Raw genomic sequence first — 14774 nt, 5'->3', positions numbered from 1 at the left:
GAAAAGTGTTTATATCTGTAAATATACAAAGAACACTAAGAAAAAAATGACTAGAAACAATTCAACAGAAAAGGGGCAAGAGATGTGAATAAACAATCTATAGATAAGAAAATCCAAATAACTGAAAACAAAACAAGAACAAAAAAATCTTAAAGAAGTTCAAATTCTGTAGTAGTCAAGAAAAATGTACACTCTATCATAACAGTGTTATGATATTTTATAGCCAACAGACTGATCAAACTAACAAGCCCAGTAACTGGAGTAGATGTGGGGAAAAGATAATCTAATTGCTAGTAAATTAAACAGATTGCCTTTTTGAAAGGTAATCTGGCAACACTTAAATACAGGTAAAGTCCTGCCACACTGCCACTGCCACTGGCATGAGCAAACACAGGAACACTACAACCCCGCTCCCCCACGTATCCCGCCCCAGCTTATACACATGCACCCTGCTACACTGCTGTGGCTGCTGGCACATGCAAGTAAGCATGGATCCCACTGCCATCTCCCCAGTGAAGCCCTTTAGCCAGCACCACTCATCAGAGTGTTGTGGCCAGTGGACTGAGAACACCTCAGCCCCTCTAGTGCAGAAGGTTCTTAACCTTAAGTGACCAGAGAACAAAGCCAGAAGACTGCTACCAGCCATGCAGAATTAGAGAATGCAGCCCAGGAGTGCTGAGCTGAGCCTTAGTTTCCTAAAATCATCCAAAATGAATCCAGTAGAATCCACCCACATTACGCCAAAATCAAACCTCCAAGGGCATCATAGAAGAGAAAAGCAAAATAACTCATCCAAAGGATAGCAGCTTCAAAGACTGAAGAAACATCAGCTCACACAGATGAGAAAGAACCAGCACAAGAACTCTGACAAATCAAAAAGCCAATGTCTTCTTACCTCCAAACAATGATGGCACTAGTTTCCCAGAAATTGTTCTTAACCAGACTGAAATGACAGAAATATAATTCAGAATATGGATAGGACCTAGATTGTGGAGATTCAGGAGAAAGTTGAAACCCAATCCGATGAATCTAAGGAATACAATAAGACAACGTGAAAGATTAAATGGCCATTTTAAGAAAGAAACAAACTGATCTGATAGAACTGAAAAGCTCACTGCAAGAATTTCACAAAACAATCACAAATATTAACAGCAGAATTGACCATGCTGAGGAAGAAACTTCAGAGCTTGAAGACTGATTCTCCAAAATAACTCAGTCAGACAAAAATAAAGAAAAAAGAATATGGAAGAATGGACAAAACCCCCAAGAAAGGGGTTATGTAAAGAGACCAAATCTACAATTTATTGGCATCCTCAAAAGAGAGAGAGAAAGCAAGCAACTTGGAAAACATATTTGAGGATATCATTCATAAAAATTTCCTCAACCTTGCCAGAGAGGCCAGCATTCAAATTCAGAGAATGCACAGAACCCCTGTGAGATACTATACAAGGTTAGCATCACCAAGATGCATAGTCATCAGATTCTACAGGGTTGAGGAAACTGGCAGATAGGAGGCAGGACTAACATGCAACTCCCTCTTGGATGGACACAGCAGGGTGTGGAGACTCACACAATTGACTTTTGCTCCAAGAACTACTGCAGGAACACACCAAGAAAACCAAGAGAATCCACAGACCTCTTTGAAAGAGGCAGCTTACTACTGCAGGTCCCATGAGACAGCTGAAAAACTGTGAGTGTCCGAAGTGTGTAAGGGAAAACATCCACCCCCAAACATACATCCTCACTGGGAAAACTGAAAGTCCAGATCACAGCAGGAGTATTTGAAGCAGAATTAGAAAGCTGAGCAAAAAATGCAGGGAGAGGAAGCAGTGGGAAGAGCCCTGTGGGCACTCTCGGTCCCCAGGGAAGCAGTTTCTGACTTTGTCTCCCAGGTCTTTGGGGAGGGCTGCCAGTGTAATTGAGGAAACACCACAGAGAGAAGAAAACTTCCAGGTGAACTTTGTAATAATTTTGACTGAACATGGAGTTTCCTGGACGGAATCTGGGGAAGGGAGTAAACGTGGAATGCAGGTACAAGCACAGAAGCCGCAGCAGGTGGGGAGGTGCAAAACCTGAAAGCCCCGTTTGCTTTTCCAGAGGGAAGCCTTGTGGCCTGGGGCAACATCTCAGCCCTGCTTCTGACTGCCTAGAAATAAACTTCGTGCTGTTGTAGGGGCATGATGGGAGTGAGAATGGCCTTGCAGGCTGTGTGGGAATTGTGTGAGACCTGTCACTTGTCTGATTGCCCTGGACAGAACTTCCCATACTATGTTGAATAGAAACACATCCCATGCTCATAGGTGGGTAGAATCAATTGTGAAAATGACCATACTGCCAAAAGCAATCTTCAGATTCAATGCAATTCTCATCAAAATATCACCATCATTCTTCACAGAACTAGAAAAAACAATCCTCAAATTCATATGAAACCAAAAAACAGCCTGCATTGCTAAAGCAAGACTAAGCAAAAAGAACAAATCTGGAGGCATCGCATTACCAGACTTCGAAGTATACTATTAAGGCCACAGTCATCAAAACAGTATTGTACTTGTAATAAAAATAGGCACATAGACCAATGGAACAGAATAAGGAACCCAGAAGTAAACCCAAATACTTAGAGCCAACTGATATTTGACAAAACAAACAAAAACATAAAGTGGGGAAAGGATACCCTATTCAACAAATGATGCTGGGATCACTGGCAAGCCATATGTAGAAGAATGAAACTGGATCCTAATCTCTCACCTTATACAAAAACCAACTCAATATTGATCAAAGACTTAAATCTAAGACTTAAAACCATAAAAATTCTAGAAGATATCATTGGAAAAACCGTCCTAGACATTATGGCAAAGACTTTATGACCAAGAACCCAAAAGCAAATGCAACAAAAACAAAGATAAATAGGGGGACTTAATTAAACTAAAAATCTTCTGCACAGAGAAAGAAATAATCAGCAGAGTAAACAGACAACCCATAGAGTGGGAGAAAATCTTCGCAAACTATGCATCAAAGGACTAATATCCAGAATCTACACGTAACTCAAGCAAATCAGCAAGAAAAAAAAAAAACAAATAATCTCATCAAAAAGTGGGTTAAGGACATGAATAGACAATTCTCAACAGAAGATATACAAATGGCCAGCAAACATGAAAAAATGCTCAACATCACTAATAATCAGGGAAATTCAAATCAAAACCACAATGTAATATCACCTTACTCCTGCAAGAATGTCCATAATCAAAAAATAATAGATGTCGGGCCAGGCGCAGTGGCTCACACCTGTAATCCCAACACTTTGAGATCCCAAGGCAGGCAGATCACATGTGGTCAGGAGTTCGAGACCAGCCTGGCCTCGAAGGGTGAAACCCTATCTCTTCTAAAAATACATAAATTACCCAGGTGTGGTGGCACGTGCCTGTAGTCCCAGCTACTTGGGAGGCTGAGGCAGGAGAATCACTTGAACTCAGGAGGCGGAGGTTGCAGTGAGCTGAGATCATGCCACTGCACTCCAGCCTGGGCAACAGAGCAAGACTCTGTCTCCAAAAATAATAATAAGAGATGTTGGCATTGATGGGGCAGAAAGGGAACACTTTTATACTGCTGGTGGGAAAGTAAACCACTGTGGAAAACAGTGTGGATATTCCTTAAAGAACTAAAAGTAGATTTACCATTTGATCCAGCAATCCCATTACTAGGCATCTACCCAGAGGAAAAGAAGTCAAAATATGAAAAATTTTTGCAATTGAAAAAATGTGAAACCAGAACAAATGCCCATCAATCAACGAGTGGATAAAGAAACTGTGGTATATATATATGAGATGGAATACTACTCATATATATATGAGATGGAATACTGCATTTGCAGTAACCCAGATGGGATTGGAGACCATTATTCTAAGTGAAGTAACTCAGGAATGGAAAACCAACATCTATAAGAGGTGCATCTCACATGCAATGACACACATAGGCTCAAAGTAAAGGAATGGAGAAAAATCTACCAAGCAAAGGAAAACAGAAAAAAAGCAAGGATTGCTATCCTAATTTCAGACAAAATACTTTAAAACAACAACAATCAAAAAAGACAAAGGAGGGCATTACATAATGGTAAAGGGAGTTCAATTGAACAAGAAGACCTAACTATCCTATATATAGATAGATATAGATATGTATCTCACCTTATGTGTCCTATATATATATAAAATCTCTTTAAATATAAATATATAGGATAGTTAGATCTTCTTGTTCATATATATATACGTGAACACCCAGATTCATAAATCAAGTTCTTAGAAACCTATGAAAGATTTAGACAGTCACACAATAATGGTGGGAGACCTCAACACCCCACTGTCAGTATTAGACAGATCATCAAGGATGAAAACTAACGAAGATATTTGGGACCTGAACTCAACACTTGATCAATAGGAACTAACAGAACTCTCCATCCCAAAACAACAGAATTTACATTCTTCTTAACTGTACATGGCACATACTCTAAAACTGATCACACAATCAGGAATAAAACAACCCTCAGCAAATTAAAAAACAAAAACAAAATTATACCAACCACATTCTTGGACCATAGCTCAATAAAAATAGAAATCAATAATTTAAAAATTGCTCAAAACCATACAATTACATGAAAATTAAACAACCTGCTTCTGAATGACTTTGGGTACAATGAAAATTACAATGTACAATTGTCATTTGTTACAATGACAATGTACAATTGTCATTTGGTACAATGACAATGAAATTAAGGCAGCAATCAAGAAATTCTTTAAAACCAGAAAGAATAAAGACACAACATACCAGAATCTCTAGGCACAGCTAAAGCAGTGTTAAAAGGGAAATTTATACCACTAAACACTCACATGAAAAAATTAGAAAGATCTCAAATTACCAACCTAATATCACACCTAGAGAAACTAGCAAACCAACCTCCAAACCAGCAGAAGACAAGAAATAGCCAAAACCAGAGCTGAACTGAAGGAAATTGAGGTGTGAAAAATCATACAAAAGATTGAGTCCAGGAGTTGCTTCTTTGAAAGAATGAGTAACATGGGTAGAATACTATCTAGACTAACAAAGAAAAAAAGAGAGAAGATCCAAAAAAAAAAAAAAAACCCCACACAATCATAAATGACAAAGGAGATGTTACCACTAACCCTACAGAAATAAAAATTTTAAAAAACCTTTAGAGACTACTATGAACACCTCTATGCATACAAACTAGAAAACCTGGACAAAATGAATAAATTCCTGGAAACATACAGCCTTCCAAGATTGAACCAGGAAGAAATTGGATCACTAAACAGACCAATGACTTCTGAAATTGAATCAGCAATAAAAAGCCTATCAATCAGTAAAAGCCTAGGACCAGATGGATTTACAGCCAAATTCTACCAGATGTATAAAGAAGAGTTGGTACCATTCCTCCTGAAACTATTCTCAAAAATTGAGGAGGAGGGACTTCCTAATTCATTCCTTGAGGCCAGCATCATTCAGATACTGAACCTGGCAGAGACAAAACAAAGAAGAAAACTTCAGACTAATATCCTTGATGAACATTGATGCAAAAATCCTCAACAAAATACCAGCAAACCCAATCAAGCAGCAAAACTAATCCACCATGAGCAAGTAGGCTTTATCCCTGGGATGTAAAGTTGGTTCAACTATGCAATCAATAAATATGATTCATCACATAAAGAAAACTAAAAACAAAAACCACATGATCATCTCAACAGATGAAGAAAAGGCTTTTGATAAAATTCAACATCCCTTCATGTTAAAACCCCTCAGCAAACTAGGTATTAAAGCAACATACCTCAAAACAATAAGAGGCATCTATGACAAACCCACAGCCAATATCATTCTGAATGGGGAAAAACTGGAAACATTCCCCTAGAGAACCAGAACAAGGCAAAGATGCCCAATGTTACCACTCCTATTCAACATAGCACTGAATGTCCTAGCCAGAGCTATCAGGCAAGAGAAATAAATAGAAGACATTCAAATAGGAAAAGAGGAAGTCAAACTATCTCTGTTTGCAGATGATACCTATAAAACCCCACAGTTTCTGCCCAAAAGCACCTAGATCTCGTAAGTTCAGCAAAATATCAGGATACAAAACCAATGTACAAAATCAGTAGCATTTCTACATACCAACCACATCAAAGCTGAGATCCAAATCAAGAATTAAATCTCATCAAGAATAGCCAAAAAAATGAATAAAATACCTAGGAATACAACTAACCAGGGAAGTGAAAGATCTCTACAACAAGAATCTCTACAACAAAACACTACTCAAAGAAATCAGAGATGACACAAACAAATGAAACAGCATTCCATGCTCTTAGATGCAAAGCATCAGTATTGCTAAAATGGCCAAATTACTCAAAGCAATTTACAGATTCAATGTTATTCCTATCAAACAACCAATGACATTCTTCACAAAACTAGGAAAACAATTTTAAAATTCCTATGCAATCAAAAAAGAGCCTGAATAGCCAAGGCAATTCTAAACAAAATGAACAAAGCTAGAGACATCACATATCCAACTTCAAACTATACTACAAAGTTACAGTAACCAAAACAGCATACTACTGGTACAAAAACAGACACATGGACCATTAGAACAGAATAGAGAGCCCAGAAATAATGTCATACACCTATAATTATCTGATCTTTGACAAAGCCAACCAAAACAAGCAATGGAGAAAGAACTTCCTATTCAACAAATGGCGCTGGGATAACTGGCTAGCCATATGCAGAATACTGAAACTGAACCACTTCCTTATACCATATCCAAAAATTAACCCAAGATGCATTAAAGACTTAAATGTAAAGCTATAAAAACCCTGGAAGATAACCTAGGATATATCATTCTGCACATAGGCCCTGGCAAAGATTTCATGATAAAGATGCCAAAAGCAATTGCAACACAAACAAATTGACAAATAGGACCTAATTAAACTAAAGAGCTTCTGCCCAGCAAAAGAAATTATCAACAAAGCAAATGGACAACATATAGAATGGGAAAAAATACTTGCAAACTATGCATCTGACAAAGGTCTAATATCGAGAATCTGTAAAGAACTTAAATTAACAAGCAAAAAATAAATAGCCTCATTAAAAAGTAAGCAAAGGACGTGAACACTTTTCAAAAGAAGACATACCCATAGCCAACAAGCATATGAAATATTGCTCACCATCATTAGTTATTAGAGAAATGCATATCAAAACTTTAATGAGATACCATCCCATGTCAGTCAGAATTGCTATTATTAAAAAGTCAAAAAGTAACAGATGCTGGTAAGGTTTCAAAGAAAAGGGAACACTTGTATACTGCTGGTGGGAATGTAAATTAGTTCAGCCATTGTAGAAAGCAGTGTGGCAATTTCACAAAGAACTTAAAACAGAATTACTATTTGACCCAGCAATCTCATTATAGGGTATATACGCAAAGGGATATAAATTGTTCTACCATAAAGACACATGCACTGATATGTTTATTGCAGCAACTATCCACAATAGAAAAGACATGGACTCAACCTAAATGCCCATGAATGGTACACTGCATAAAGAAAATGTGGTACATATTTGTCTATATACCACATATATGAAAGTGGTATATATATATATATATATATACCCATCATGTTCACCCATTCATGATGTGAACCCATCATGAATATGCTTTTTTTTTTTTAAGAAGAGAAACTAACTTTAGCAAAGTCATAAGGATTCCTAAGATATGGCTACCAGCCATGAAAATCCCAGAGTAGAAAGAAATGCAACCCCAAGCCAGACTCATCAACACACCAGAGTTGAAGCCCAGGGTAAGGAATGTAGGTGCCTGGCACCAGTTCCACCATTCGAGGTGGCCTTGGACTGGCATACGAAACCTCAAAGTTAGCTGAGGCCTAGGCAGGATGGAGGCAGGGAGAGCAGGCGGGCTGACCTGCACTGCAGTCCCTATGCAAACCTGGAAGGTGAGCAGGGAGAAGAACCCCTGATGCCACTCCAGGCCCGAGTCTGACCTGCAGGCTCATAGGTGGGCAGTCATTGTGGGACTTCAAGCAGAGTGACAAGGTTTGATTTATAAAACTTCAGCCTGAAATATTCGCCTTTTTTCCACCCTCAACCTCTTCCCATCCTAACTCATTCTTCAGGCTTCTTCATGGATGAGATTTTCTTCCATCTGTACGGATGCCCCTCATTGTTTAGGTTAGGTGGCCTCCCTCTTCTCTCCTCACTCAGGGCTTAGTACCTTTGGTCATCATAATACCGCCCATTTTGTATAGTTAATTGCTTCTTGTTTCTCTTTCTCCATAGTGTAAGTGCTTGTTCACCCCCAGCCCCAGTGCCCAGCACAGTACCTGCTTCAAAATATCAACTTGCTGTACTAATGGAGGATAAATGGTTTAATATTTACTTTTTAGCTATTTCATATTTATTTTATATTTAGCTCTTATTACATATTTAGATTTTACTCGATTAGCTTTCTTTTTCTCCCCTAACCACTGAGTAAAGTTCCTTTTGAAAACGTCAGCCTGGCTCCAATGGACAGGGAGAAAAAAGAAAAGGTAACTTTAAACAGCTTGGAAGGAAAATTAAAGATAGAGAAGGTTCTCCCCCCAACCCTCCGCATCCCCTTCCCTCTCCCTTTTCCTTCCTCTCTCTGTCAGCTCTTTGAGATGGTGGAAGCCTCGAGAAGAGATCCAAGGTGGAGGAGGCATTCCCTTCCACAAAGAAGACCTCCTGTGCAGCCGCTCTAAATAAAGGGACGCTGTTCTTTTCAAGGCATCTCTAGAGTTTTCTATGCAGTTTACGGGTGCCAAGGAGAACCTGGCAAAGCAATGTGCGGTTCCTACATACGCTAAAATCCCAGGCTCCGAAAAATACAGAGTGAACCAGCATATTCTTCTCCCCGGCGTGGGATCCAATTTTTGCCCGGCATAATTGTGTAGTAAATTTCCCAGCATTAAAGCACTTCCCGAGAGATTCTTTGAGCGCTCGCGGTACCAGTGCGTAAACGCCGCTCCCCGGCTGGCGCCGGTATGCGCCAACTCCAACCTGCGCGCAAGTCTGCTGGTCCGCGCTCCAGTCTCACAGCTCCGAGTCCCCGCAGTGAAAGGAGGAGGCGGTGCACCGGGGTAGATGGGCCCCTGAGGACTCCCGGGGTTCAGTTTTCCGCGGAACTCTGCCTGCAGCAGTCTGGCAGGAACGTGCTGCGGAGCTCGTCCCATCTTGGCTTCTCCAAAAGGGTTCATACGGACTGGCGAGTCTTTCCCCTGCCTCCTCCAAGTGTCTGGCACCAGTTCTACCGTTTGAAATGGTCTTGGACTGGGATACGAGGCCTCAAAGTCAGAAGAGGGCAGGATGGACGTGGGGAGAGAAGGTTGGCTGACCTGTCCTCCAGCCCCTATGCAAACCTGGAAGGGGAACAGGGAGAAGGACCACCGATGCTACCCCGGGCCCGGCTCTGGCCTGCAGGCTTGGCAGGCGCGGAGGCGGAGGCTGCCAGGTCCCCGGGAGGCAAACGCAGCGCCGCAGTGGTTGCTGGCGGAGAGCCCAGAGCCGCGCGCGCGTCTGAGCGACAAGCTGCCTATGAGTGTGGCTCCTGCGCTTACCAAGATTTGCAGGGAGCTCAGCCCTGTCCCCAGTGATTGAGCAGAGGCTCATCCAGAGGGGTCAGGTGGTGGGCTCAAATGGAGCTTCTCCTGGAACGAGGGGCCAAGTCCCCAGGGTGGCTGAGGAAAGTGTCCTCAAAGCTTAGAGTCTGTCACTTCTCAGGTGAATCAGCTAGCCAGGGAATGGAGCCAGATATTTTGTGGGGGTATTTCCTAAACACAGCCTCAGGAAAGTTGTTTTCGGGACACCTGGACCAGAGAGTCGTCGCCTCTGGCTTCTCGGTAGCTGGAGCGCGGCCCGGAGCGCGGCGCTGGTACATCGCCCCCACACATGCCCGTTTCCCATTGCCACAGGCAGGCCGCCTCTGCAGAGCTGTCGCAGGGCTCTGGGCTTCATTCCCTGGAAGTTGATTGTCCTCCACTCCAGCTGTTTCCCAAATCCTTCCTTCCTCCCAGTACCCCTAGTGCAACGACGATTCCAGCTGCGGACCGCATCTGTGTCAGTTACTTCCAAGCCACCTACTGCCCCCTCGCGGAGTGCGTGGGGCTCCCGGCTCGCAGACTCCCACGGCAAGTAGCAAGCAGCAAAAGGCGTGGTAGCTGCGGCGGTGGAATGAGACAGTTGTCAACAGCTGGCGCAGCTGCCGCGCTGCGCACCGGGACTGGCGAGTACGCAGCCCAGGTACTGCCCCTTCCCAGTGACGTCTCTGCAGGGGGTTATAAAAGCCTTGTGCGCAGCTAACTCGCGAGCTGAGCAACCCGAACCGAGAGGTGCCCGCGAAACTGCAGGCGGCGGCAGCTGCAGCAAAAGCGAAGGAAAAATCTCCACCTGGATACGGAGCTCCAGAATCCTGGCCATAGGCTCAGAACTTTTACAGGTCGCGCTGCAATGGGCCCCCACTTCGCTCCTAAGTCCTCACGCAGCACAGGGCTTTGCCTTTCCCGGCGGAGGAAGGGGAAATAGGAGCTGCAGGCAGCAGCAGGTGTATAAAGGCGGGGGATCTCTTGCTTCCTAGAACCGTGACCAGTGGAATTTCTTTCCCCTTTTCAGTTTAACGCAAGAGAGATGCTGTCTCCAGACTTCTGAACTCAAATGTCTCCTGCAGCTTGAAAGTGGAGGCATTCAGAGCCACCGCGGGCAGGCAGGCAGTGCATCCAGAAGCGTTTCTATTCTGAGCGCCAGTTCAGCTTTCAAAAAGAGTGCTGCCCAGAAAGAGCCTTCCACCCTCCTGTCTGGCTTAAGCAGGACCCTGAGCCCCAGGCGCCAGCCACGGGACTCTGCTGCAGAGTGGGGTTGTGTACAGATAGTAGGGCTTTACCGCCTAGCTTCGAAATGGATAACGTCCTCCCGGTGGACTCAGACCTCTCCCCAAACATCTCCACCAACACCTCGGAACCCAATCAGTTCGTGCAACCAGCCTGGCAAATTGTCCTTTGGGCGGCTGCCTACACGGTCATTGTGGTGACTTCTGTGGTGGGCAACGTGGTAGTGATGTGGATCATCTTAGCCCACAAAAGAATGAGGACAGTGACCAACTATTTTCTGGTGAACCTGGCCTTCGCGGAGGCCTCCATGGCTGCATTCAATACAGTGGTGAACTTCACCTATGCTGTCCACAACGAATGGTACTACGGCCTGTTCTACTGCAAGTTCCACAACTTCTTCCCCATCGCTGCTGTCTTCGCCAGTATCTACTCCATGACGGCTGTGGCGTTTGATAGGTGAGATTAGCCTTTGTGAAAAGGCGAGAAAGTTCTCATAGAGGACCATGGCATTGCTATGAGGTTTGGGGCTGGATGGGGTATGGGTCAAGGGGAAGATTGGCCACCCATGCTCTGAAGGTTTTTTTACTGATCAACTGAGTCATTTGTTGATGGGGAACTTCATCTTATCTATTTCAACTTTTTTCTCCTCTTTTTTACCCATCACTATCTGTCTTCCTTTCAACACACATCCCCCTTTTCTTCATTTAACTCCCCTTTCTTCATCTCTTCTCCACTCATCTGCCTGACACTTTCAACTTTTGCTTTGCTCCTTTCCATATATTCCTTCTCCCCTTTACCCTTGCAGGCTGCAAACAATACCTAGGGTTTCGTCAAAGGACTAGACCCTGGATGGTGCTTTGTAAATTCCTCCAGGCCTGTTATTCTGTCAGACAGCCTCTTGTTGCCTTCCTGTTTTAAGTACACCTAGAGGATTCTGGGACTTTCTGCTCCCACTGCAACTCTCTAGTTTGTTGTTGTAGTTGTTGTTGTTGTTTGGTTGGTTGGTTGGTTCGTTGGTTTTTGCTTGTCTGTTTGTTTTGGATGTGAAACAGCATTTCATCAGTATCATAAGATACTGAGAATTCTAATGCAGTTTACTCTGTAATGCTAGGAATTCTCATTCAGAAATGAGAGACAGTTATGCTATCCTTAAGAAACTCCACGGATAGGGATCCAGGAAGTTTACCCAAGAGGTGTTCTAAATTTCTCCTGCAATGTAAAATGTATGTATTTAGCCTGTCTGTATCCACAGAGAAACATGCTTGGCAAAGGCAATTGAGAGCTCTTCCGTTCCTGCAACCAACAGGTTAGGGTTCCCGAAGCTGATTGAAAGTGAAAAGGTTGGCATTTCAAACACTGGGGCTGGTATTCTGAAATGAATGGCTCTTCAGGTAGCATGATGGAAAATTGATTATTGGAGCACAGCTCTATTGGTGTTGTCTCCATTGTGAGTATCTTAGGTCTCCAATGTGTATGTCTATGTGTGCACAGGTGTTAAATGTTTACCTGGGATGTGAAAGTATGCTTAAAACACCTATCACTGTGATTTTAAAATTGATTCTTTTGATGTCCTTCCTGAGATAACTAAATGTGAGAAACCCAAAGAAGGAGCTAGGAGAAAACTTCAAAAAAATTTCCAAACTACTAACCCTCTTTGCATAAAGATTGTTTATAACTTGCAATTTATTAGAAGTCTTTTTTAGCTCCTGTAGTCAATGAACACTTTTAAAATCAGGGAAATCTTCATTTCCATCCTTTGCAGTGGTGTCCAAATACTGATTTGTTAGTTCCATGTACATCTCTCTATATGCAGCTCCTATGTGCTTACTATGTTTTATGTAAAACAAATTGTGGAAAATCAGTTTGTATTTTAACTGTAGATGGTAAACCAATTACTCAAAGTGGGAGTGAAATGAATTATTTTACAAATTTATCTTTTGTACTACACTGGTTTTCAGGTATTCAGTTTGCTGAAAGTGAGGTACGCCTGTAAATCTTTCTGCATTAACATGCTCCTTTAATCTCATGACAGCTTCCTTAAACTTAAAAAAGTCGATAGCAAGATATATAAGTGAATATCAAGGTAGTGAAACCTGATACCATTTCAGCCTTACAAACACTCTCTTCATGCCCCCTAAATTAGAGGAGAAGTTTTTTGGGGGGTTTTGTTTGTTTGTTTGTTTTTTCTGCACTGGGGCTTTGCACAAGCTCTGGGAAGACCTGTCAGTCAGTGTAAGCTGGAGCATTCAGTAGCTGATGGAGCACCAGCAGACAGCTCTCTCCTTTTGGCTTACACAGAAACATGTTCTGCAACCCTGATCTTTCCTCTGGAACTTAGAAGGTTAGAGGTGGGGATAAGAGTCACAGTCCGCACAGTGGATTGGGCAGGGAGCCAGATTTCAGCTCCATTGTTGTTTTTCTCTAGGTAAACCATCTCAGAGCCCTGACCCTCTGTGATACCTGCTTAGTGAGATCAAAAGGTCTCAGATGCCAGAGCTTTAGGAAATGACAGCAACAGGGAATGTCACCATGTTTCCAACATACAGATACAGCCCAGGGAGGTTATCAATGGCATGCCTAAGATTAGAGTTCAAGGTAGAATTAGAGATGAGACTTCAGGTCTCTCTCTCCATGTCTGCCAAGTGCTCCTTCTGTCTTTTCTTGCTCAGCCTGGTGAGCACACTATAAACTCACCCCCTCAGGCCTTCCAATGAATGTATTTCCTGCATGTGTGGTCATCCATTCTCTCCCAAGAATGTATTGGAAAGGAAGGAGGGTTTAAGTCCTCTCCCTGTAAGTTATCTCTCTTTTCTCCAGCATGGAAATGCAGACTTAAGAGGAAATATTAAATCAGCTGTTTGTATATTCCTTGAATTTTTAACAGACAACCTTTGAATCAAGTCTTTAAAAATAACAGCAATGTGGTTTTCCTGATTGTAAAATTAAAACTGTTCACTGCAGAACACTTGGGAAACATGAAGACCACAAAAATCCAATCCCCCTTACCTAACCGACCAGAAGCAACACCTGCTAACATTTGAATTTCTCCTTTATGACTATTACACTATATAATTGAGGTTAGATTCTATATAATTTTCTAGCCTACATTTTTCCATTGGTATTAATGAAAGACATTAATAACACCTTCCTGTGTTATTCAAAAGTTTTCAGAAACATAATCTTAATGGCTTCATACTATTCTATTATGTGAATATGCTATTATTATTTATGTGGTCATTTCTCTACTGTTGTGTATTTAGGTGATTTCTAGATTTTTGCTATTATAATTAGTAATCTAAGGAATATTTATATATGATAATTTTGTATTGCCTCCTTGATTATTTTCTCAGGATAGATCCCAATAAGTAGAAGTACTACATCAAATAAAATGAATTTTTAAAAAGCTATATCTTCTCATTTTAAAGGATTTTCAAAGGAATTGTTGAGTCAAACTATCTTGGTAAACTTTGTCAAATTTCGTATTAGAACCAAGATATATGCAGAGAAAAAACTTCAGTTGCAGATTGCAGTACTAATTTAAATGTTTCCTGTAGTCTTTCTACAGGAAAGGTGGGGTGGGGTCAGGGAAGGAAAAAAAGGGAGTGGGGAAAAGGAAGGGAAGATAGGAGAAGGAGAGGAGAGGGAAGGAAAGTGGGAGGTGGGAAGGGGATAGGAGAGGAGGGGAGGGAAGAAATATCTCCATTAGAAAGAATTTTATTTTTTGAAGGCAGTGTTTACCTAGAATTTAAAAATGTTTTAGAGACAAATATAGCTAAATAAGATCAGGTTTACCTCTATCTAAACTCCAACAAATACTAGGGATTTTAGCTATTGAAACTCTATAATTTCTCTGACTTAGAATTTAAAAAT

The 14774-nt window shown here is 41.9% G+C and overlaps 1 protein-coding gene across 2 annotated transcripts in view; it reads left to right on the top strand.

Moving 5' to 3' along the window:
* The first annotated feature begins 10259 nt into the window (after positions 1 to 10259).
* Positions 10260 to 14774, top strand: part of TACR1 (tachykinin receptor 1) — a 161148-nt gene continuing 156633 nt past the window's right edge. Inside the window, exons 1-2 of one of the 2 annotated variants that reach the window (XM_030827826.1) lie at positions 10260 to 10320; positions 10690 to 11360. In XM_030827826.1, coding sequence (XP_030683686.1) covers positions 10972 to 11360 — 389 coding nt within the window. In that variant the 5' untranslated portion in view covers positions 10260 to 10320; positions 10690 to 10971. Of the gene's footprint in view, positions 10321 to 10385; positions 11361 to 14774 lie in introns of those variants that run through there. The other variant, XM_030827825.1, reaches the window with a different exon arrangement.

The sequence above is a fragment of the Nomascus leucogenys genome, chromosome 14 (genome assembly GCF_006542625.1).
Source record: "Nomascus leucogenys isolate Asia chromosome 14, Asia_NLE_v1, whole genome shotgun sequence".
Lineage (NCBI taxonomy): Eukaryota > Metazoa > Chordata > Mammalia > Primates > Hylobatidae > Nomascus > Nomascus leucogenys.
This window is presented reverse-complemented; position numbering and strand designations above follow the sequence as displayed.